General features: G+C 37.5%; 1 protein-coding gene across 2 annotated transcripts in view; it reads right to left on the minus strand.

Moving 5' to 3' along the window:
• ARIH1 (ariadne RBR E3 ubiquitin protein ligase 1) overlaps positions 1-26640 on the minus strand; it is a 119937-nt gene that overhangs the window by 12260 nt on the left and 81037 nt on the right. For both annotated transcript variants that reach the window (XM_032621875.1, XM_032621874.1), the window contains exons 6-10: positions 9952-10018; positions 8525-8631; positions 5884-5926; positions 5292-5363; positions 2197-2327 (exon numbers count right to left, since the gene is read on the minus strand). In XM_032621875.1, coding sequence (XP_032477766.1) covers positions 2197-2327; positions 5292-5363; positions 5884-5926; positions 8525-8631; positions 9952-10018 — 420 coding nt within the window. The remainder of the gene's footprint in view (positions 1-2196; positions 2328-5291; positions 5364-5883; positions 5927-8524; positions 8632-9951; positions 10019-26640) is intronic.

Below are 26640 nucleotides of genomic sequence, written 5' to 3' on the forward strand. Positions count from 1 at the left end.
ACCTCTCAGTCCACAATGAAATACCTTGCTGAAATCTACCAAACATTCCCTAATCCATCAACCTAATAATACCATTTGATTCTGGAATTTCACATAAGAGAAAAACTAAGTTATACAGTTCATATGCAGCTTGTGGAATCAGAAATTTTGGAAATTTGGGATTACATTCTGTCTGCTCTCAATCTCTGGTACCTTTCCATTTTCCGTAAGTACTCAGAAATAACCAACAATGGCTCACTGATCTCATCTTGGAGTTTTTAAAGTAACCCAGATCACAAATCATCTGAGTCAGGAGACTTATTAATTTTCCCCCAGCCTGGGTTATAATCCTCTTTTACCAATAATTACTCTACTCAAGTTAGCCCAAAGACTGCCTCTTCTTGCCCTCTACTGGTCAACTATTAACACCTCTTCTTTCTATCTGATACATCCTTTTATACTTTCCTTTTGATATTTTCAGATACTTTTAAGCCTCAAGTCATTCTGGGCTTTAATCTGCCAACATTAAGAATTTTAAGGCCAAGAAAGCAAGCAGGGCCCATCTACACTTCTAACTCAGATGACTGATAGTGCTACTTGGAATGCTTTTTTGAAGATTTCTGAGGCACTTTCAGATGTAAACAAGAAAGCACAGCATGATATACCTGCAATGTTAAAGACACAGGCAACATTTCTGACATCCCTGGTCCAGGCCATTCTTCATTCTTCTGTATCCATCATTTGTTTTGTACCCTTTCCATTTTTCAATACAGCTCATTGAAAATTTGAGTTGTGATCAGAGATTTCCTTACACACACACAGAGTCTCTTTAATATCTCTTTCCTATTCCCTCTCCCCTTCACTAGGCTTGTTTAAATAAATTTGAGTGAATTTAGTTTCCAGGAACACTAATTCCCCAGTTTGACCTCCTAAAGCCTAGAGTACCTATACCCCAAATACCTTTCCTTGGCTCTGACAGTGGTAAAATCACTTTCTTTACTTCTATCTAAGCAATTCGTTTTTACCTGGTTCAGAATTAATTTCAGACAAATAATCCCTCTTACTATTCCTCTAATTAATGAATCTAAAAGGGAAGACTTGCCACTGTCTTAAGTTCAGATCCTCCTCATCTTGTCTTGAACTTGCAATTTCTTCCCCTCCCACCCACGCTCTACAAAGCAGTCACAATGTCCAGATAACGTATGTAAGTAAAACACATAATACAGAATCTTCTCATCTGAACTGCGGATCTAATCTTGTCACTCCCAGTTAAAATCCTTCTGATAATGTCCAAACTACTTTAGGTCCCAGCCTACTTTCTCTTTTCCTATTCCCCACAATTTGGGCGGCCACACACTCAACACCAATAGGAGACAGCCAAGTAATACAAATGAATGAAACAGGCAATTTGCATACTGTAACACCCAAAAATATTTCCACTTTTACCGGGAGATGTGCTAGCTCCCATTTTTCTCATTTTGAGAAAAATGCATCAAGGCATCCTCAATCTAACTTGCATTTTTCCCAAATTGATAAGAAATGTACTTGGAACAAAGGTATATATTGCTACCAAATGTGACTAGTGCCATCATGATATATGAAAATGCCAATAAGCTCCGGTCTTGGGAAAACAAACTGCAAAGTAAAGGCTCCATCTAAAGGGCTACTAATCGATTCCAGGTGATTTCTGCCAAACAGAAATGCAGGCCTGTTCCTATGTTTCAAAGAGAGGCTAAAAATCTGGATTGCATTGGGCAATTTCTCCAATTTTTAAAGTTGGAACAAATTTTTTGTCTAATGGCGGTGCAAGGTAACTAAAACACAACTGTGGAAGGGGTTTTGCCAAGTCTCTTAGTTTTCAACTATTATCTAGAAAGACATATTAGACAATGCAACTCTTTTCTGGATGAGTCATGTACTTTCACATCATTCTACCATTGTTCATGCGGCTCTTTTTGCCCTGTTATTCCTACCACTTTTTAAACAAATGAACCCTTAGTCCTCCTTGAAGTTCAACTCAACTGTTATATGATCTGTGAGATAAGCCTTATTAATCCCTCTCTCTGGATATCTTGCATATACTTTTAACACTGATCACACACTGTATTCATTTATCTAGATGGTGATTTTCATGAGGTAGAAACCTTATTCATAATATGTGGCAGATATATCACATACTTATGTGAACATGTTCTTCCCTTCATTTCCCCAACCTACCAGGCAGATCCATGTGGTTCCCAAGGGCCAAGACACACCCAGCAAAACTCTGCTTTACAGTTCTGGTTACGACAGACCATGTGATTACAACCGCCATCCTTCTCAATTGTGACATGGCATTTGGGACATTCCTATGAAGAGAAACTATAAAGTTGGTGTCAATGCTACACTGAGGAGAAGCCAGTTTTAGATTTGGTTTATTTTAAATACCATATTTATTGTGATTAATACATGTAAAGCACTCAGTGTCAAACACTTAATAAGTACCATTGAAAATGAGTTATTATTACTGGCTATTAACAACTTAAGGATTTGTTTTAGTGGGGTTGGGAGACAAAAACATTTTAAGCACTTTTAACCAAACACATACTAATCATAGTTTTATGGGAGGTTAAACATTTTCTCCATGTAAATATAATATATCCTTCCAGTGTCATCTAGAAATAATCATTGAGTACTTCCTGTATCCCACACACTGTACTCAGTGTTTTATATGCATTAACTCACAATCTTTATAGTGGCCCCACTCCTATTTCCATCTGTCAGATGAATAAACTAAGAAAATTTTAAAGAAACTAGTCCAAGGTCACACAGGTAGCAAATGGTAGAGTCAGGATACAAACCCAAGCAATTTGGCCTCAGGAATCAGGCAAGCAAGATTGGTAAATTCTTTTTGTGGCTACTGAATTTCCCAACTTTCTTGTGGTCCATTTACAATTGTGCTACAGAGATCACTTTTCTTTTTTCCAAGACTGTATCATTTTCTCGGTTGGTAATGAGCCAAAGTTATTACCCTGCAGGCACTTTTTTTTTCTCTTGAAAAATCTAGAAAATTAAACTTACTCATTATTTTTAATAAAACTATAAGATGTAAAGCTTGGATTTTGTTGTACATTTTTGTATCTGACATCTGTTACTCCCATAACGGGGCGAGAGTATCACCCATTATACTGCTTGCAATTCAGCTACTGTGAACAGACTACACTACCCATAAACTATAGTAATTCAATAGGTCAATACAGCAATATTTAATTATACATTTTCAATCAAATTTTTGAAGTCACTCACATAAAAACATACATTTTCCCAAAGAAGCAAATTCCAGGCCTAATATATCTGTTTCATTCTATATTTCTTAGCTATAATTAACTAATTAGTATTAATTTCTTAATATACCAACAATCTGCAAATCCTTTAAAAAAGCTAATAAAAAAAATAAGCTTCTGAAATGTCTCAGGAGAAAAACTCCTCAGTTTCATCTCAAAACTGCCAAGTAGATAAATCTGTTATTACAAATTGCCATTGTTGCTTAATATTCTACCTTCTAAACAAACTCAAAACATATTCAAGCCTATACTCCCTATTTTAAACATCTTGGGGATTTAGAGTACTTGGGGATTTTTCTAGATGCCGAAAGAGGGCTACAGTTTAATCAAACTACTTAGGGAAAATATAACTGCCCTATTCTAAATACTAGTTTGAAAGCAGATTCTGGGATTTTAATGAACATTTCTGGTGGGGAAATCTTCAATTTTTGAAAAAGAATGCTTGGCTACCAGGAAAGTTTTAAAAAATAACAAAAGCAACCACTTCCTGACATTATAGTTAGGTTTTTTTGAGTGCCATAAGGAATGTTTATCATGATGGTTTTAGAGAGCACAGAAATATCAACTTCAAAACTACATTCCTCAAAGATGTGGCCATTTGTTTTATGCCACAGGACTCACTGTTTTACTGCTAATGCTTTCTGGGAGATAGAAATGTATACATATATTTTAATCTTTTTGGGTAGAGCAGAGTACTAATGGTATAAAATCATGTGCTGGCCTTCATCATTTAAGCACTCATTCTTATCAGTATCCTGAGATTGAGTGATGGAAGAGTGCAAAGCTGTAACTAACTCTGGTCAAACAACTCAATAGTCTTTAAAACATCATCTTCATATATGAAAGACAATAATAAAAATGAATAGCCCATGAATAGCCCTATTATCCATCACCCAAGTCACTTCCTATACGAATAGGATGTAAGATTGAACGTTTACACAATTTTCTACTAAGAAATTAGCTGGGGGGCTTCCCTGGTGGCGCAGTGGTTGAGAGTCCGCCTGCCGATGCAGGGGACACGGGTTCGTGCCCCGGTCCGGGAAGATCCCACATGCCGCGGAGCGGCTGGGCCCGAGAGCCATGGCCGCTGAGCCTGCGCGTCCGGAGCCTGTGCTCCGCAACGGGAGAGGCCACAACAGTGAGAGGCCCGAGTACCACAAAAAAAAGAAAAAAAAGAAAAAAAAAAAGAAATTAGCTGGGTACACAGTTTGGATTCAAATGCTTACTTAATACTTAGTGATAGAAAAGAAGGGTGCTCAAGATTATCTGCATTTGTAAGACATTCATCTAGGGTTAAAGAAGTGGTTCATGGCATAAAGATACTGAATTCTGAAACTAGTATCATGACCAATGTTATTCAAAAAATAAAAACCAAAAAACCAAGGATATTCATATTACCCCAAAGCTTCTATTTCTCAGGATTCAAGTCTCTTAATAAATCATATTTTGGAAGTTTAACATGTTAAACATGTTAAACTTGTTAAGCCCAATTCAGTTACATAATAAGAAGTTACTCGGTTATTCTGACTGAACACTGCCCTAAAGAATGACTCCTTAGAAGTTAAACTCTGGGAATTTTAAAAGACAGAAATATAGCCTAGTTAAAAAAACAAACAAACAAACAAAAAAACTAGGTGGAAAAAAACTCTATAATACATTTGTATACTAAAAGGCAGCCAAGAACAGTATGAAAAGATATTATCAAACCCCAGGGTAGGAAAATTATCAACTACTGCTTTTCTGGTAGAAGAAAACTTCTACAGCAGAGTACCGTGCGTATTGCACTATAGTAATCAATAAAATAAACTTAAACGGTAAAACAAAGGCAAATTATTAATAGGCAATAATTCTGAAAATAAAAAGCAAACCTTAATCAAGAAAAAGGTAAAACAAGGCCCTTTATTAGGTAAACTTACTACTTTTGCTAATGCTGATACACCTATCCTTATCCGTTTCAATACCAAGAGTTTACTGAAGGAAAATACCAACCTTTGTGTTGGCTGCAATCCAATTAGAGGTTTCACTGTCATCATCACACTTTTTAATCCACTTCTTCAACCACTGTTTGAAAACAGGAACCGTTTTCAGTACAACAGAAGACTCAAGGATAGCAAATTACATCAACACTTAAATACAGTCAAGCTTAAATGTAAAAACCAAAGGATAAGACTATCACTGGGTTTACTACCTTTTAAACCAAGAAATCCTGTGATTCTCATATCCAGTCCAGGTACATAAAAAATCAACCAAAGGAGAACTTTCTCTGGCTGAAGCTAAGTGGGGAACCTAGAGCTCAAGGAGAGGCACAGCTGCAAGGTGTGTCATTCCCCTTAGCTAATTACAAAGCCTTCCAAGGGAGGTGCCTTAACCCTCATTATCTTGATAATAATCAGGAGATGACTTTATTCCTAAGGAATGTTCCCTGAATACTTGCAAAGATCACCTGAAATAAAAAGGGCAAAATACTATCTTCCATTTACTAATGAATAAATAACAAACTTGTGGGCTGTGGCTTTCAGTCATTAAGTCTTAGAAGTACTCTACTACCTTATTTAAAAATGAAAATGCCAGGCAAACTCACCTTGCATTTAACAGGGTCATGCCAATTTTCTCCACAGTTAAAGCTGTTAAGTGACACAAGAGTTAAAAGAATTAAGTCCTACCTACTGTAAGTAAACAAACAACTTCATGCTTTACAGTTCCTCAATACTTTCACCAGTTTCTAGTGACTGCAAAATACAAGGACAGGAACCATGCCTATTCTATTCTACAGTAAATTATTTAGCATTTAGTACTGGGACCAACACATATTTGGGTGTCTGTGTGTGAAATGAGGAATGACTTGTAAGCATGAAGACATTCTATGATGACAATTTCATAACAGATGACTATTTAAATAGCTACCAAACTGTAAAGACAATAAAATCAGTATAGTTAGATTTGTATTTTTCTGATAGTTTTTAATACGTATAATTCCTTGCTGCAACCACTATCTAACTGAAACCAAAATGAAATCATGTTCAATAATTTGAATTTAAATTTCAACCAACGCTTGCCATAGGCATATATTAAATATTTTATTTAACACTCCAAATGAAGAGTTAAAGAATGACTTTGTAGGGTAATTCTATACTTTAGTACTAATGCACAGTAAGCAATATGTGGGAAGCAAACAAGTCATATCTCTGCATGATCCAAACAAATGAATCTCAGCCAGTAGAGATAAACTGTACCAAACAAGGTATAAAGCAAAAGACTATGTCTACATATTCTCTAAGACGATATTAATTGCTAATCCCTTTCTGTTTTCTAGGCACATGGTATATACATTTGTTTAAAAAGTATAAATTAAGAATAAACAGAAATTCTTGTGAAAAAGTAACCATGGTATGGCTGATTAATTAGCTAATCAAGTAATTTGGGAATGCTAAAAATCCCTTGCAAATAAGAAGAATAAAGTGCTACATCAGTTTAAATGAAGTCAGGATAATGGTTACTTCTGGAGATGAACATGGGGAATGGAATGGAGAAGGGAACATCAAGAAGCTTCAAATGGGGCTTCCCTGGTGGCGCAGTGGTTGAGAGTCCGCCTGCCAACGCAGGGGACACGGGTTCGTGCCCGGTCCGGGAAGATCCCACATGCCACAGAGCAGCTGGGCCCGTGAGCCATGGCCGCTGAGCTTGCGCGTCCGGAGCCTGTGCTCCGCAATGGGAGAGGCCACAACAGTGAGAGGCCCGCGTACCGCAAAAAAAAAAGAAGCTTCAAATATACCTGTCAGGTTTTATTTCTAGACAAAAACAAACAAAATAATGACTCTGATTAAGCTGGGTTGTAACTATGCAAGTACTCGTTATTCTCTATACTTAAGTCTGTATTTGAAATATTTCATACTAAAAGTATATTTGAAACTAGGTAAGGAATCAGATTCTACCCTCTGTCTACAGGGTAAACTCTGAAACAATAATGCATATTTAATCTTTACCAAAATAGCATGTATTTTACATAAATTTAATCTCTATGAGTTTACCTACTCTTTTTGGAAATATTTAGTTATTAATGATGTATATGTCTAATTCTATAGATGTTTGAGGAAAAAAAAAGAATGATACGGAATACCAATAAAATGTTTATTTGTTAGTTACAGAGCCCCCTGGCTTGACTGGCTTCTCATTCCTAAAAGATCCATAAGGGAATGGAAGATCATCTTCACTCTCTAATACGTGATATTGGAAATTCTCTGCTAAACTGAACCTAAAATTCAAAGGCTAAAGAGTATGCTATAGCACTCCCAGGAATCCAGGTTACCAAGAAAGCTGTGGCCAGGGACCCCATAGAAGAACTCTTAGTTAAAGAAAGCACATCTATCAACTAAGTCTTATCTTTCCAAATTTTCTGCATATTTTTAGGAATAAGATTAAACTTGTCAGAATAAAGGAAATTAAAAACAAAACAAGGGTTTCCCTGGTGGCGCAGTGGTTGAGAGTCCGCCTACCGATGCAGGGGATGCGGGTTCGTGACCCGGTCTGGGAAGATCCCACATGCCGCGGAGCGGCTGGGCCCGTAAGCCATGGCCGCTAAGCCTGCGCGTCTGGAGCCTGTGCCCGGCAACGGGGGAGGCCACAACAGTGAGAGGCCCGCGTACCGCAAAAATAAATAAAAAATAAAAACAAAACAAAACACCTAACTGTGTATTTTATTTCCTAAGAGAGAACCTGAAAACAGATCAAGAGCTATAAGGGAACCAAACATAATTTGACAAAATAAGCAGTCAATCAGAAATGAGAAGAACTTTTAAAATTTACAATAAATAATGTAATAATAAATATAAAACAGATAAACTTGAAAAAAAAAGAAATGAGAACTGAGTTTTTGTCCCAGATCTTTAAATTTGCTGCCATATACGTTCCACTGGAGCATACAAGAGAATGTGATTACAGCCGCATTTTTTTTCCCATAAGAAAATAAATCCAAAAGTTAGAGCAACGAAGAGGAAAAACTATCTTAAGATGTGACTTTTTAACCTAATTTTTATTTAAAAGAAATACAAACTATTTAAAGTCAACATCACCCACCTACCTCAGATAAAGAATATTTTCTACTATTTTTTTTCTTTTTCTTTTTTTAAAATTGGGGTATAGTTGCTTTTTTTCTACTATTTTACTAACAAAAATAAATAGAAAAGCTATGTGCACTACTCCAATTTAGGAAATCACTTGCTTACCAAAACTGGCGCCCACATTTGCAGCGAACAGGTTTAGCATCAGGATATTGGACTTTAACAACATGGTGGCAATCTGGGGCAGGACACCACTTTAACAGTCGATTGCACTGAAATACAAGTTGGAACATAAAAAATGACAGCAAATTAAATCATGATGCAAGATTTTCCAGTACACCATGCAATTATTTATACTACTTCCTCACTATCACAAAGTGGGGATGGTGTCACCGACACAAAAAAACCTGCCACCAATACTTAGTCTCCTACAGCAATGCTTTTGGACGTACTGTTCTTCTAAGATTATACATCCCTTGAAGACCTGGTATTATAAAATATATAACCTATCTCTTATTCTATCTTCAAAATCCCACTGAAAACTTTAAAATAAATGATCACCATTATGTGATCATTAACAAGCATCAATTTGTCTGTGGTTCTATTCCAGGGCAATTTTAAAAGATACAAGAAAATAAGATACGCTTCTACTTAGGGAAGGCGTTTACATGCTATAGAATAGTATGAAACAAGCTGAGGGATACACGTGGAATTTCTCTCTTTGACCATAGACAGCTCTTCTAAGAACAAAAGCCAGTGCCTAAACCCCGGCAAAGATTCCATTTTAATTCATCAAAAGAAATATAACTTTTGAAGTATTTTTATTATGAGACAAAACATGGCTCAAGGAACAGTCCATCAGAACTCAAGTTTATTGACCATTTCAAAAAATATACTATTCCTAAAAAGTGCTATTTTCTAGAAGATCTGACCTTCAGTTTAATCTCTAATAAAAATTAAAATTACATTCTAGAACTGAAATACCAAGTTACACTGGTGCTCTTGTACAGGGGCTGGCAAACTGCTTTCACATAGAGCCAGAAAGTAGAGATATTTGGCTCCGTGGGCCATATGGCCTCTTTAGCAACGACTCAACTCTGCCACTGCAGCTAAAAAGCAGTCACAGAATAAAACTGCATGTTCAAATAAATCTTTATTTACAAAAACAGGCAGGCCATAGTTTGCCAACTTCTGTTAAGACATATTTGATAAAAAGAAACAAAAAAACACTACATAATTCTTTTTAAATGAAGTTTACTGGTAATGGAAGGTAAAACAAGCAGAGATATAGCAGGGTTAGAGTGCCCAACATCATTAAACATGACATCACTAATAATCCGCTAAAATTCTCTGCTAGGGAAAAAGGAAGACTATAAAATAATTTTATTCTCAAAGCTCAAGATCGATGAAAAGACATCTACTTATTGGTTTATCACATTCCTTTGAGAATAAAGGTATTTTGGTATGCTTCATAAATGAAGACAAAAACTGAAGTTACTGTAAAGGTGTTTCTTATATAAGACAAACTGATATTTCTATTAATAAACAGAATTCCTTTTATATAAAGAAGGAAAACTTACGTGATCACTTACCTCTACAAAGCTATTTGTTATTAAATGCTGATACTTTAATTTAACTTTTGAATCTGTGATCAGGCGCCTGAAAGCGAGAATAAAAGTTTATTAGGAAGTTTTCAGCTAAGAATATTTTCCACATTTATAAAGTAACATTTCAATGCTCTGTGCTATAAAAACTGCCTTAAATTGAAAATACTAAAATACATAAACTGTCAACAAATGGAACTGTAGGAATCAAAACAATAATTTCAAAGTTTCTATAGTTTTATTTTGGTAGACATTTTCCCATTTCTTATACTCTATTCTGTTTTTACCCAGTTTGTGTTGTAGTCTAATGACTTACCAATATTGTCAAATTTAGGCCCCTTTCAGAGTTTTCTGACTCTGATATCTTGCCTTAAGACAGTAATTCTCAGCCACCTTTTCTAAGATCCCCTCCCAAAAATCTGTGTATGAAATAAGGGATGTTGGTAGGAATGTTCAGAAATTGATCCAGGTTTCGCTAGATATAATTTTGATAGCCTCCTTCTTCTGAAATCTTTTGGTAATTTATCAGAAATGCTTATTGACTGCAACCTGGCTTCCTTTATCCACCTAGAACACCTTAATTCACAAGAATTTCTTGACCTCACAGGAACCCATGAAAGTGAAGAACCCTGAAGCTTAAGTTTCATTAATTTTAATGGTAAATACTCCTGTGAGTATTATAAGAAAATGGTGTTAAAGTAGAAAAAGAGTAACTCACAAACCCAGCAAGAACGATATCAAAAATGCAGTCCAGAGAGAGACCTTCAAGATGGTGGAGGAGTAAGACATAGACATCACCTTCCTCCCCACAAATACATCAGTAATACATCTACATGTGGAACAACTCCTAGAGAACACCTACTGAACGCTGGCAGAAGACCTCAGACTTCCCAAAAGGCAAGAAACTCCCCACATACCTGGGTAGGGGAAAAGAAAAAGAAAAAACAAAGACAAAAGAATAGGGACATGACCTGCACCCCTGGGAGGGAGATGTGAAGGAGGAAAAGTGTCCACACACTAGGAAGCCCCTTCACTGGCAGAGACGGGGGTGGGGGGGAGGGGGTGGTGGCAGGGGGGAAGCCTCGAAGCCACAGAGGAGAGCACAGCAATAGAGGTGCAGAGGGCAAGGCGGAGAGATTCCCGCACAGAGGATTAGTGCCAACCAGCACTCACCAGCCCAAGAGGCTTGTCTGCTCACCCACCAGGGTGGGTGGGGGGTGGGGGCTGGGAGCTGAGGCTCGGGCTTCGGAGGTCAGACCCCAAGGAGAGGAATGGGGTTGGCTGCGTGATCACAGCCTGAAGGGGGCTAGTGCACCAGAGAGCCGGAAGGGAGTCCGGGAAAAACTCTGAAACCACCTAAGAGGCGAGAGACCATTGTTTCGGGGTGCGTAAGGAGAGGGGATTCAGAGCACCGCCTAGACGAGCTCAGAGACGGGTGCGAGCCTAGGCTCACAGAGCGGACACGAGAGACGGGCATAAAACGCTAAGGCTGCTGCTACAGCTACCAAGAAGCCTGTGTGCACGCACAGGTCACTATCCACACCTCCCCTCCCACGAGCACGCCGCCACGGCCAGGGTCCCGTGATGCAGGGACAACTTCCCCGGCAGAACGGCAAAACGCATGGCACGCCTCAGGCTGGTGCAACATCACGCTGGCCTCTGCCGCACATCCCTACCCCTCCCTGCCTCCGGCCTGAGTGAGCCAGAGCCTCCTCATCAGCTGCTACTTTAACCCCATCCTGTCTGGGCCAAGAACAGACACCCTCAGGCGACCTACGCGCAGAGGCGGGGCCAAACCCAAAGCTGAACCCCAGGAGCTGTGCAAACAAAGAAGAGAAAGGGAAATCTCTCCCAGCAGCCTCAGGAGCAGAGGATTAAATCCCCGCAATCAACTTTATGTACCCTGCATCTCTGGAATACCTGAATAGACAACGAATCATCCCAAAATTGAGGTGGTAGAATTTGGGAGCAACTGTAGACTTGGGGTTTCCTTTCTACATCTAATTTGTTTTTGGTTTTATGATTATCTTGGTTTAGAGTTTATTATCATTGCTAGATTTGTTTATTCATTTGGTTGCTCTCTTCCTTTTTTTTAAAATAAATACATATATATATTTACTTTTTCTCTTTTTGTGAGTGTGTATGTGTATGCTTCTTTGTGTGATTGTGTCTGTATGGCTTTGCTTTTACCATTTGTCCTAGGGCTCTGTCCGTTTTTATGTTGTTGTTTTTTTAAGTATACTTTTTAGCGCTGCTTATCACTGGTGGATTTGTTTTTTGGTTTGGTTGCTGTCTTTTTTTATTATTATTCTTTCTTTAAACTACTTTTTAATTTTTAATAATTTATTTTTTATTTTAATAACTTTAATTTATTCTATTTTTTTCTTTCTTAATTTTTTTCTCCCTTTTCTTCTGAGCCGGGTGCCTAACAGGGTCTTGGTGCTCCAGCGGGTGTCAGGCCTCTACCTCTGAGGTGGGCGAGCTGAGTTCAGGACATTGGTCCACCAGAGGCCTCCCGGCTCCACATAATATCAAACGGAGAAAGCTCTCCCAGAGATCTCCATCTCAACGCTAAGACCTAGCTGCACTCAACAACCGGCAAGCTACAGTGCTGGACACCCTATGCCAAACAAATAGCAAGACAGGAACACAACCCCACGCATTAGCACAAGGACTGCCTAAAACCATAATAAGGTCATAGACACCCCAAAACATGCCACTGGACGCAGTCATGCCCACCAGAAAGATAAGATCCAGCCTCATCCACCAGAACACAGGCACCAGTCCTCTCCACCAGAAAGCCTGCACAACCCACTGAATAAACCTTAGCCACTGGGGGAAGACACCAAAAAAAAACGGGAACTACGAACATGCAGCCTGCGAAACGGAGATCCCAAACACAGTAAGTTAAGCAAAATGAGAAGACAGAGAAACACACAGCAGATGAAGGAGCAAGGTAAAGACCCACCAGACCAAACAAATGAACAGGAAACAGGCAGTCTAGCTGAAAAAGAATTCAGAGTAATGACAATAAAGATGAAACAAAATCTTGGAAAGAGAATGGGGAAAATACAAGAAACGTTTAACAAGGACCTAGGAGAACTAAAGAGCAAACAAACAATGATGAACACCACAATACATTAAATTAAAAATTCTCTAGAAGGAATCAATAGCAGAATAACTGAGGCAGAAGAACAGATAAGTGACCTGGAAGATAAAATGGTGGAAATAACTACTGCAGAGCAGAATAAAGAAGAACGAAAAGAATTGATGACAGTCTCAGAGACCTCTGGGACAACAAACGCACCAACATTTGATTTATAGGGGCCCCAGAAGAAGAAGAGAAAAAGAAAGGGACTGAGAAAATATTTGAAGAGATGATACTTCAAAACATCCCTAATATGGGAAAAGAAATAGTCAATCAAGTCCAGGAAGCACAGAGTCCCATACAGGATAAATCCAAAGAGAAACATGCCAAGACACATATGAATCAAACTATCAAAAATTAAATACAAAGAAAAAATATTAAAAGCAGCAAGGGAAAAACAATAAGTAACATACAAGGGAATCCCTATAAGATTAACAGCTAATCTTTCAGCAGAAACTCTGCAAGCCAGAAGAGAGTGGTAGGACATATTTAAAATGATGAAAGGGAAAAACCTACAACCAAGATTACTCTACCCAGCAAATGTCTCATTCAGATTCGACGGAAAAATTAAAAGATTTACAGACAAGCTAAAGATAAGAGAATTCAGCACCACTAAAGCAGCTTTACAACAAATGCTAAAGGAACTTCCCTAGGCAGGAAACACAAGAGAAGGAAAAGACCTATAATAACAAACCCAAAACAATTAAGAAACTGGTAATAGGAACATACATATCAATAACTACCTTGAATGTAAATGGATTAAATGCTCCAACCAAAAGACATAGACTGGCTGAATGGATACAAAAACAAGACCCATATATATGCTGTTTACAAGAGACCCACTTCAGACCTAGGGATATATACAGACTGAAAGGGAGGGGATGGAAAAGGATATTCCATGCAAATGGAAATCAAAAGAAAGCTGGAGTAGCAATTCTCATATCAGACAAAACAGACTTTAAAATAAAGACTATTACAAGAGACAAAGAAGGACACTACATAATGATCAAGGGATCGATCCAAGAAGAAGATATAACAATTGTAAATATTTATGCACCCAACATAGGAGCACCTCAATACATAAGGCAAATGCTAACAGCCATTAAAAGGGGAAATTGACAGTAACACAATCATAGTAGGGGACTTTAACATCCCACTTTCACCAATGACAGATAATCTAAAATGAAAACAAACAGGGAGACACAAGCTTTAAATGATACATTATACAAGATGGACTTAATTGACATTTATAGGACATTCCAACCAAAAACAATAGAATACACTTTCTTCTCAAGTGCTCATGGAACATTCTCCAGGACAGATTATATCCTGGGTCACAAATCAAGCCTTGGTAAATTTAAGAAAATTGAAATCGTATCAAGTTTCTTTTCCAACCACAATGCTATAAGACTAGATATCAATTACAGGAAAAAATCTGTAAAAAAAATACAAACACATGGCAGCTAAACAATACACTACTAAATAACCAAGAGATCACTGAAGAAATCAAAGAGGAAATTAAAAAATACCTACAAACAAATGACAATGAAAACACAATGACCCAAAACCTATGGGATGCAGCAAAAGCAGTTCTAAGAGGGAAGTTTATAGCAATACAATCCTACCTCAAGAAACAAGAAAAATCTCAAATAAACAACCTACCCTTACATCTAAAGAAATTAGAGAAAGAAGAACAGAAACACTCCAAAGTTAGCAGAAGGAAAGAAATCATAAAGGTCAGATCAGAAATAAATGAAAAAGCAATTAAGGAAACAATAGCAAAGATCAATAAAAATAAAGCTGGTTCCTTGGGAAGATAAAACTGATAAACCATTAGCCAGACTCATCAAGAAAAAAAAGGGAGAACGCGCAAATCAATAGAAGTAGAAATGAAAAAGGAGAGGTAACAACTGACACTTCAGAAATATGAGAGATTACTACAAGCAACTATATTCCAACAACCTGGAAGAAATGGACAAATTCTTAGAAAACCACAACCTTCCGAGACTGAAACAGGAAGGAATAGAAAATATAAGCAAACCAATCACAAGCACTGAAATTGAGACTGTGATTAAAAATCTTCCAACAAACAAAAGCCCAGGACCAGATGGCTTCACAGGCAACTTATATCAAACATTTAGAAAAGAGCTAACAATTATCCTTCTCAAACTCTTCCAAAATATAGCAGAGGGAGGAACACTCCGAAACTCATTCTACAAGGCCACCATCACCCTGATACCAAAACCAAAGATGTCACAAAGAAAGAAAACTATAGACCAATATCACTGACGAAGATACATGCAAAACTTCTCAACAAAATACTAGCAAACAGAATCCAACAGCACATTAAAAGGATCATACACCATGATCAAGTGGGTTTATCCCAGGAATGCAAGGATTCTTCAGTATACACATATCACTCAACACGATAAACCATATTAACAAACTGAAGGAGAAAAACCATATGATCTCAATAGATGCAGAAAAAGCGTTCGACAAAATGCAACACCCATTTATGATAAAAACTCTCCAGAAAGTAGGCACAGAGGGAACTTACCTCAACATAATAAAGGCCATATATGACAAACCCACAGCCAACATCATTCTCAATGGTGAAAAACTGAAAGCATTTCCACTAAGATCAGGAACAAGACAAGGCTGCCCACTCTCACCACTATTATTCAACACAGTTTTGGAAGTTTTAGCCACAGCAATGAGAGAAGAAAAAGAAATAAAAGGAATCCAGATCAGAAAAGAAGTAAAGCTGTCACTGTCCGCAGATGACACAATACTACAGAGAATCCTAAAGATGCTACCAGAAAACTACTAGAGCTAATCAATGAATTTGGCAAAGTAGCAGGATACAAAATTAATGCACAGAAATCTCTTTCATTCCTATACATTTTTCCTAATGACAAAAAATCTCAATGAGAAATTAAGGAAACCCTCCCATTTACCACTGCAACAAAAAGAATAAAATACCTAGGAATAAACCTACCTAAGGAGACAAAAGACCTGTACACAGAAAACTGTAGACACTGATGAAAGAAATTAAACATGATACAAACATGGAGAGATATACCATGCTCTTGGATTGGAACAATCAACATTGTGAAAATGACTATACTACCCAAAGCAAGCTACAGATTCAATGCAATCCCTATCAAACTACCACTGGCATTTTTCACAGAACTAGAACAAAAAATTTCACAATTTGTATGGAAACACAAAAGACCCCGAATAGCCAAAGCAATCTTGACAAAGAAAAGCAGAGCTGGAGGAATCAGGCTCCCAGACTTCAAACTATACTACAAAGCTACAGTAATCAAGACGGTATGGTACTGGCAGAAAGAATGAAATTAGAACACTCTCGAACACTATACACAAAAATAAACTCAAAATGGAGTAACGTCCTAAGTGTAAGGCCAGAGACTATAAAACTCTTAGAGGAAAACATAGGCAGAACACTCTATGACATAAATCACAGCAAGATCCTTTTTGACCCACCTCCTAGAGAAATGGAAATAAAAACAAAAATAAACAAATGGGACCTAATGAAACTTAAAAGCTTTTGCACTGCAAGGGAAACCATAAACAAGATGAAAAGACATCCCTCAGAGTGGGAGAAAATATTTGCAAACAAAGCAACTAACAAAGGATTTATCTCCAAAATATACAAGCAGCTCATGCAGCTCAATACCAAAAAAACAAACAACCCAATCCAAAAATGGGTGGAAGACCTAAATTGACATGTCTCCAAAGAAGATATACACATTGCCAACAAACACATGAAAGAATGCTCAACATCACTAATCATTAGAGAAATGCAAACCAAAACTCTAATGAGGTATCACCTCACACCAGTCAGAATGGCCATCATCAAAAAATCTACAAACAGGGCTTCCCTGGTGGCACAGTGGTTGAGTATCTGCCTGCCAATGCAGGGGACACAGGTTCGAGCTCTGGTCTGGGAAGATCCCACATTCCGCGGAGCAACTAGGCCCGTGAGCCACAACTACTGGGCCTGCGCGTCTGGAGCCTGTGCTCCGCAACAAAAGAGGCCGCAATAGTGAGAGGCCCGCGCACAGCGATGAAGAGTGGCCCCCGCTTGCCACAACAGGAGAAAGCCCTCACACAGAAACGAAGACCCAACACAGCCATAAATAAATAAATTTTTTTTAAAAATCTACAAACAATAAATGCTGGAGAGGGTGTGGAGAAAAGGGAACCCTCTTGCACTGTTGGTGGGAATGTAAATTGATGCAGCCACTATGGAGAACAGTATGGAGGTTCCTTAAACAAGTAAAAATAGAACTACCATTCGATCCAGCAATCCCACTACTGGGCATATACCCTGAGAAAACCATAATTCAAAAAGAGTCATGTACCACAACGTTCACTGCAGCTTTATTTACAATAGCCATGACATGGAAGCAACCTATGTGTCCATCAACAGATGAATGGATAAAGAAGATGTGGCACATATATACAATGGAATATTACTCAGCCATAAAAAGAAACAAAATTCAGTTATATGTAGTGAGGTGATGGACCTAGAGTCTGTCATACAGAGTGAAGTAAGTCAGAAAGAGAAAAACAAATACTGCATGTTAACACATATATATGGAATCTAAGAAAGAAAAGGTTCTGAAAAACCTAGGGGCAGGACAGGACTAAAGATGCAGATGTAGAGAATGGACTTGAGGACACGGGGAAGGGGAAGGGGAAGCTGGGACAAAGTGAGAGAGTGGCATGGATATATATACACTACCAAACGTAAAATAGATAGCTAGTGGGAAGCAGCCACATAGTACAAAGAGATCAGCTTGGTGCTTTGTGACCATCTAGACGGGTGGGATAGAGACGCAAGAGGGAGGAGATATGGGGATATATGCACATGTATAGCTGACTCACTTTGTTGTAAGGCAGAAACTAACACACCATTGTAAAGTAATTATACTCCAATAAAGATGTGGAAAAAATGCATAGTCCAATCTCATTAAAATCTCTTAAATGAACAGGAAAGTTTTGTACAATTTGGCTTCATCTATTTCTTGAGTTTCTTATTCCACTCACTTCTCTTCTTCCATAAGACCCCACCCTAGGACTTCCCTGGTGGTCCAGTGGTTAAGATTCTGAGCTTCCACTGCAGGGACCACAGATTCTACCCCTGGTTGGGAAACTAAGATCCTGCATGTAGTGCAGTGTGGCCAAAAAGAAAGAAAAAAAAGACCCCACCTGTCCTGAGCTACTTTCAGTGTACTCCCCTCATATCTGTATTCTTTCAAAAGAGTATACACCACACTTCCTCAGAGGTTTTTGCTTGGGGCCACCTCCCTTGGAAAGGAAACAAAAGATTATCATAGTGGGGCTCTGAGGTGGGACAACCTAGGTTAGAATACTGGCTTCACAACGTACTAACTATGAACTGAGGGTAAGTTCTTTGACTTTTCCATTTTTCAGTTTACTAATCTGTAAGATGGAGAGAAGAAATAGAGCTGGCCGCCTAGAATAGTGCCTGGCAAATAGTAAGCACTCAATAAATATAAGATGAAGTTGCTATTATTATTATATTTTATTTCACTCAGCTAAGATATATTGTTACTCATGGAGGCCTTTTCTGACAATTCACCATACCAGTCTAGACACACACCACCTTTACCTTAGTTCCTATGGCACATTATACACCTCTCCTTTATAGGATATGTCATAATTTTCATTAGACAGCTATCTGTATAATCATTTGTTTAATATCTGCCTTCTTGTTTCCCTATCCCGAACCAAACAATAACCTCCATGAAAAGATCTCTTATGTTCAGTACAGTGCCTGGTCTGTGGTAAGTGTTTAATAAGGATTTTTAAAATGAGTAAACCTCCACATCTTGCAAATGTTGAAAATGAGGTATAAAAATGATTAGTGCACTTGGCAGTTCCTCAAAAAGTTAAACACAGAATTACCATATGACCCAGCAATTTCACTCCAAGGAATCAAAAACATGTGTTCAATAAAAGTCTTGCATACAAATGTTCAAATAATAACACAAATGTTTCCACAAAAAGTATAAATAACTCAAATGTTCAAGAACTGAGGAATGGAGAAATATGGAATATCCATAATGGAATATTATTTAGCCATAAAAAGGAACGGCATCCTTATACATGCTACCACATGGATGAACCTTGAAAACATTATGTTAAGTGACAGAAGCCAGACACAAAAGATCACATACCATATGACTCCATTTTAATGAAATGTCCAGAATAAGCAAATCCATACAGACAGAAAACTGATGAGTGGTTGTCAGGGTCTAGGGAGAGGAGGGAGTGAGGACTGACTGTTTAGTGGTTATGGGATTTCTTTTGGTACACTGAATTGTGTACTTTAAACTAGTCAAAATGGTGAATATTGCTATATGAAATTCATATCAATTAAAAAATAATTAAGAAACAGACTCAAAGTCAGAATCCCTGATTTCCAAATACTCCTTCTATTACCCGTAATGGTTCTCTGATGTGACAAACCCTAATGATTTCTTATAGATGATTCTAGCCTAAGCATAACTGGCGAGAATAAAGGTCAGCCATAGCTATTAGGCCAAAATGACTAAGCCTTAAGTTGGTGATAGGGAAGAAAAAGAAAGTGATCTCCCATCTTTGAGAATAAGCATTCTCAAGAAGGCAAGTGTCAACCTGGCCATTAATAAGCTAATTATCTTCACAAGGTCCTGCTGCCACCACTTATGTTGAAAATAGCTATTATGCCAATTCTCACCATAGAAGGCAGCTCTTTATCAAGGTAAAAAAAAAACGACTTTTACTGAATGCCATCTATATATATATTCTGAGCACAGGGTCAAAAGCATTTAAACGCCCTTGAGTTTTGGGATAATTCTATGCTTTTACAAATGATATAACTAGAGAGCTGTGCTTTGAAACCAGGTAACTTTAAACACAGGATTTTTTTTTTTTAGTATGCCCAGTACTTTAGTATACTTACACTAAACATATAATACTTATATGTCTTATACTTATATAGCACCCTGAATAAGTCAACAATATTATGCTTCAATTTAGGACTAATGATGAAATGTTTTTCTTTAAAAACGGTTTTTTCTCCCCCTGACAAACCAATTATAGGTAAGTATAAAGAATGAAATAAAAATCACCTTTAACCCTATTGCTCAGGAGGAATAACCACTCAAGATTTTTATGAATCTAGACTCTTTCCTCTTTTTTTCTGTAAATGTATGATATATAATTTTAAATAGAAAATTTACTACATATTATTTTATATCTTAGTTTTTTAAAACTAACATAGGCATTTTCCAATGTATTAAAATAATTCATAAATCTTTTTAAAAGCTGCTATTACGTTCCATCTTCCCCTACTGGTGGGCTTTTTGGGTTGTAGGATTATGACAATGTGATGATTAACAACTTTATTAAAAAATCTCTGCTCAAATTTCTGGTCATTGAAAAGAAATGTAACATATACTATCATCTGAATTCATGTAATCACAATCAAAGGTCAAAATGATCTTACAATCATCTCTGGCTCATCTCCCTCTTTTATCAGAGTTTGACTCTAACTCTACCTTGAAAACACATCCAAAATCCAACCATTTCTCACTACCTCCTCGGCTACAGTCTTGGATCAAACCAACATCATTTCTCTTCTGGACTGTTTTAATAGTCTCGCCATCTCCTTGCTCCCACTTAGTCTCTTTTTAATATGAGCAGTCAGAGCAATCCTCTATGACCAAGTCATTCCTTTGCTCAAAATCCTCTCATGACTCTATCTTAGAATAAAAGCCAAAAACCTTAATGGCCTATTAGGCCTGACACAATCAGCTTCACGCAGCCCTCCAACACTCTTCTCTGCTTCCCTTCAATCTGGAACTTCACATTTATAGTTCAAAAACATTATTAAAAGTTTAATAATTATCAGTAATTTAATCCCTATCTATATACACTTTACCTTATTAATTACCAAAGCTTGACAAATTATTTCATTTTGCATTTCAATGAGATGAGGAAATTATTTTCAGTGTGAACTTGAGTTCTGATCCCTTAAGCATATATTTTAAAACAGACAGTATCTATACATTTGTGATTAATTTCCTACTTAGAATACTGAAATAGTGCTTTTCTGTTTCATTGTAGAGAAATGATGGGGGGGGGGAGCATTAATTTACTCCACCATGAGACATACAACTTTAAAGTCACATGTTTTCAAAGCATTCTCCATAAACTCTCTGTAGACTGCCTTAAAAATAAATACAACCTTGGGGGTAAGCAAAGATTTCGTAAGTAGCAATAATCATAAATGAGGGAAAATAAGGAATTAGATGCCATTAAAATAAAAACTTCTGTTCATCAAACATCACTGAGAGAGAAAAAAGGTAAGCCACACATTGGGGAAAATAGTTGTAATACATATATCTAACAAAAGACTCATATCAGAATATTTTAAGAATTCTTAGAAAGTGACTTGAATGGGCGCTTTGTAAAAAGGGATATCCAAGGAAAGGTGTCTGATATCATTACCCATCAAGGAAATGCCAATTAAAACCACCATGAGATATCCCTATATACCCACCAAAATGGCTAAAATTAGAAAAGACTAGTGATACAAGTGTGAACAAGGACTAGAGCAGTCACACATAACTAGGAGAAGTGGAGGTACAACTACTTTGGAAAAGTAGATAGATACTCTGGCAGTACCTATTGTAAGGCTACAAATCTCACTCTTCAGTATATACCCAAAAGAAATCAGTGCATATCTACCCAGACACTTCCGGAATATTCTTTGTAGTTTTTTCACAGTAGTCAAAACCAAACAAACAAACCAAAAAAACTCCAAGTATCTATTATCAGGAGAATGAAATACTACATAGCAAAAACAAAACAAACCTAAAAACATACATATATACTTAACAACATGCACATACCTCAAAGAAACACATTACATTAACTGAAGCCGATACACACTCAGAAAAAGAACATGCTACATAATTCCATTTAAATGAGGTTCAAAAACAGGTAAAATTAACTGGTGGTGACAGAAGTCAGAAGAGGTAGTGGGGGTGAGATGGATACTGTCTGGGAAGGGTCACAAGGATGAATATTCTGGGTACTGGAAAAATTCTGTACCTTGATCTGGGTGGTTAGTAAAACATACTTCTAAAGTAAATGTACTTTACACACTTTATTGAATTTATTTTAGAACTTAATTCAAAAAGTAAAAACAAAAACCAATGCACAACAAATTGAACTGATTATAATTAAATAAAAATGATGTATTTCCACTGTAAAAGACGAGATGCTCTACTATATCGAAGTTTAGTTTGTCTCTTGCCTCAGATCGTACAAATCATCTGAGGGTCTACACAGCTTCACAAGCCTATGTGATAGAATGTAAAAAATAATCGTCTGACTTGGATGTTTGGAATATTCATTCTTCTTGGAGCAGCACAGATTTACAGGACTACATTTACTTTGCTCTGGATCCATTCAATTACTTGGTTTTATGTAATATTTACGATTATAATATTATAAGAGCACTGGCTTACCATTTCGTGACTAAAACTACTGACAAAACATAAAAGAAACTGTTCCAGAATAGATTTAAGTATAAAGTTGACAATACAAAGTAATTATGTATCTAACAGAAATTAGGGGGTAGAAGAGATTAAAGGTGAATGACAGCACAGAGGCAGCAATTTCCTCACCTCACATAGTAAGTAGTTAAGTTTTACTGCTTAAAGTTGATGGAACAGGAAATAACTATCAAAGAATAGCTTTTAAGTTATATTATCTAATTTAAGACAATCTATTTTTAAAAGAACATTTCTGCCCTTTTCAGACAAGTGAGGAATTAGCCAATAGAGGTATGGATTATCTATACCAAGATCCTAAGATCCATTTTTTAAAAATCCTTTTTTATAATTGAAGTATACTTGACTTACAATGTTGTGTTAATTTCTGCTGTAGAGCAAAGTGATTCAGTTATACATATATATACACATTATTTTTTATATTCTTTCCATTACAGTTTATCACAGGATATTGAATATAGTTCCCTGTGTTATACAGTAGGACCTTGTTTTTTATCCATTCTATACGTAATAGTTTGCATCTGTTAACCCCAGACTCCCAAGCCATCCCTCCCCCATGCCCCCTCCCCTTGGCAACCACAAGTCTGTTCTCTAAGTCTGTTTCTCTTTGGTAGATAAATTAATTTGTGTCATATTTTAGATTCCACATGTAAGTCATATCATATGGTATTTGTCTTTCTCTTTCTGACTTACTTCACTTAGTATGATAATCTCTAGGTCCATCCATGTTGCTTGAAATGGCATTATTTCATTTTTTTTATGGCTGAGTAGTATTCCACTGTATATATGTACCACATCTTCTTTATCCATTCATCTGTTGACGGACATTGAGCTTGTTTCATGTCTGGCTATTGTAAACAGTGCTGCTATGAACACAGGGGTTCATGTATCTTTTTGAATTACAGTTCTGTCTGGACATATGCCCAGGAGTGGGATTGTTGAATCATATGGTAACTCTATTTTTAGTTCATTTTTTAAAAATCTTATGTATCACTTAAAGCTTTAAAAAAAAATCATCTGGAATAATTTTGCTAGAACTAAGTGGCAATGAGTTTCCGTCATCATCTCTGCTTATCTGTTTCTAAAAACCCCCATATATGAAAATAAACCATTCCATTTTTTAGACACACCCTGCAGGATGTTGAATCAGAACATCACAATTCCAGATATGTGTTAATGATAACAATGATTAGTCAAGGTGTGACTAAATACATTACTTGCAGGTCTTTAAAGATTAAACAGATACAAGTTTACCTTTATCATCCCTAAGATTACTAGAGAAGCTATACATAGAAAAAGAAATTTAGGCCCCAAACAACTACATAAAAAAACTAACCTACTGTGAGTTCACTGGTGGCCTAGTGGTTAGGATTATAGGCTGTCCCTACCGTGGCACGGGTCCAATCCCTGGTCGGGGAACTAAGATCCCACAAGCTGCATGGTGCAGCCAAAAAAAAAAAAAAAAAAAACCACAAACCACTAACCAACTACTAGTATGAACAGAAAGAGACAAAGATTTATTCAGTCTCAAGTGATAAATAATTTAGATAAATAGTTTAAATTAATCTCATGAAAGCATCAAAGAAGGGGAGCCCCACTTAGCCAAATAGCCCTAATGGTATCATAGCACAAATGTTAGCAATGATAACATACGCTTATGAAAGCAGGGAGAATAATATATTTCCAGTTACTTATCAAGGACACGGGCCTATTACACACCCATTGCGAAGGAGTAAAAAGGTGAATCCAATGAATCACTAATCTTAAGAAGTGAGTCTAAGAAGCACTGAAAGATCAGTGAATAATTTCTGTGCAGTATTTTACCAAGGTTAAAGTCACACATCCTGAATGGAAATAAGAAAAGAATTCAGTCAACATAAATAGGGTACCTGGGGTCAACTTACAGCCTAAGAAAGAATACAGACAAGGATACAGGCAATTACAAAAGTGCAGGGTAAGGGAAATATGGAGGAGCTAAGGAACACATAGGATGTCTATCCAAACCAAAATGAAAATGAGTTAAACTGAGGTGTTAAGAATGACTAAGATGATGAGTAGATTAAGAGAACTGAAGCGTAAAACAGAAAGCGAGTACTGCTTGTAAGAAACAAAGTCAAGAGACAGTAGGAAGTAAAAAAAATCCTACCAAACCAAATGCAAATAAAATGCACAGTACTTTCAAGAAACCAAGCTCTACGTGGCTAGAATAATGTGAGAAAAGGTGAGGCAAAAGATGAAGTTGCATAGGTAAGCAATATAGGACAACGAAAGCCATTTGTGAAGAACTGGAAGGTGGTAACACTGGGTATAAGGGAATCACTTAGGAGCCAGTTGCAGATTCCCAGCTAAGACAAGATGATGGCGCGAATCAGGTTAATGGCGGTAGAAACAGAGAGAAATGGATGGATTTAAAGGTAATTAGGATGTGGAATTTACAGAATTTCGTGCAAGGATGACTGAAAAATGCAGGAGAAAAGTGAATCAGGGATATCACCAAGGTTTCTCATTCAGGCAAATCTTTAACACCAAGTGATGCCATTATATGATACTGAGAAGCAAAAAAGAATGATTCTGGTGGTGGTAAAGGTAGTAGGAGGGCTGGACAAGATAAAGCCAGAGTAATGTACAAATGAAGGTGCCTGATAGGCACTAGGATATATGGGTCCCAAGATCAAAAAAGAGTGTTAGTCTGGAGATATAAAATTTGAGAATTTCCGGGCTTCCCTGGTGGCACAGTGGTTAAGAATCTGCCTGCCAATGCATGGGGACACAGGTCGAGCCCTGGTCCGGGAAGATCCCACATGCGACGGAGCAACTGAGCCCACGTGCCACAACTACGGAGCCTGTACTCTACAGCCCGCGAGTCACAACTACTGAGTCTGTGTGCCACAACTACTGCAGCCCACACCCAGAGCCTGTGCTCTGCACGCAAGAGAAGCCACTGCAATGAGAAGCCTGCGCGCCGCAACAAAAAGTAACCCCTGCTCCCGCAACTAGAGAAAGCCCGTGCACAGCAACGAAGACCCAATGCAGCCAAAAAAAATAAAATCAAATTTTTGTTTAAAAAATTGGGAATTTCCAATGTATGCCTAGGGAGAGTGTATAAAGTGCACAGAGTGAGAATAGTGGGACAGATAGACCCCAAGGAGCACTCTTTTAGGAAAAGGCAGATAAACGTGGTTTTGTAAGAGTAGAACTAGAGTAGGCCTAGGGTGGTGGCCTTAGGAGTACATGGCTACGGTGAAGGGGATTTTCCTGGAAACGAGTAGATCACAGAAATGAAAGGCTATGGCAAGAGTTTTCAAACATAAGTATGCATCAGAACCATACTAAGACAGCTTGTCATTCATAATGCTGAGCCCTGTCCCCAGAGTTTCTGATTCAGTAAGTCTGGAGCTGGGTCTGAAAATATGCATTCTCTTAACAAGCTCCTAGGTGACGTTGATGCTGCTAGTCGGGGGACCACACTTGTAGAACTACAGGGCTAGGGTGTAGAATGAACTACACGTATGGGCACTGAAATCACACTGGATGACAGCAAGCCTTGGGAGAAAGAAAAGATTGTGCTTGAGGTGACAGCACTACAAATAATTAAATGGGACAGACCAAGATGTCAAGCAGAGAAAAGCACAAAGGACCATGATACAGCTGGACAACAAGACTCAAAGGATTTATGGATTTTAAACTGAAGAAGCGAAATGGTCTGAAAACAGCATTTGGGACCAAGGGGAACAATGACTTTACCTCTTGACCATAAAATACACAGGGGAAAACACGCTAGCTTCAAATTGAGAGGGCTAAAGGGTAATATGTCTTCAGGAAGAATCAGGTTTCAGTTTCAAGTTCCAAATGAGTTTAATTCGAATTAAAACAAGAAACCATTTTTAAAATCTCTCAAGTTGGAAATTTTTA

The sequence above is a fragment of the Phocoena sinus genome, chromosome 2 (genome assembly GCF_008692025.1).
Source record: "Phocoena sinus isolate mPhoSin1 chromosome 2, mPhoSin1.pri, whole genome shotgun sequence".
NCBI lineage: Eukaryota > Metazoa > Chordata > Mammalia > Artiodactyla > Phocoenidae > Phocoena > Phocoena sinus.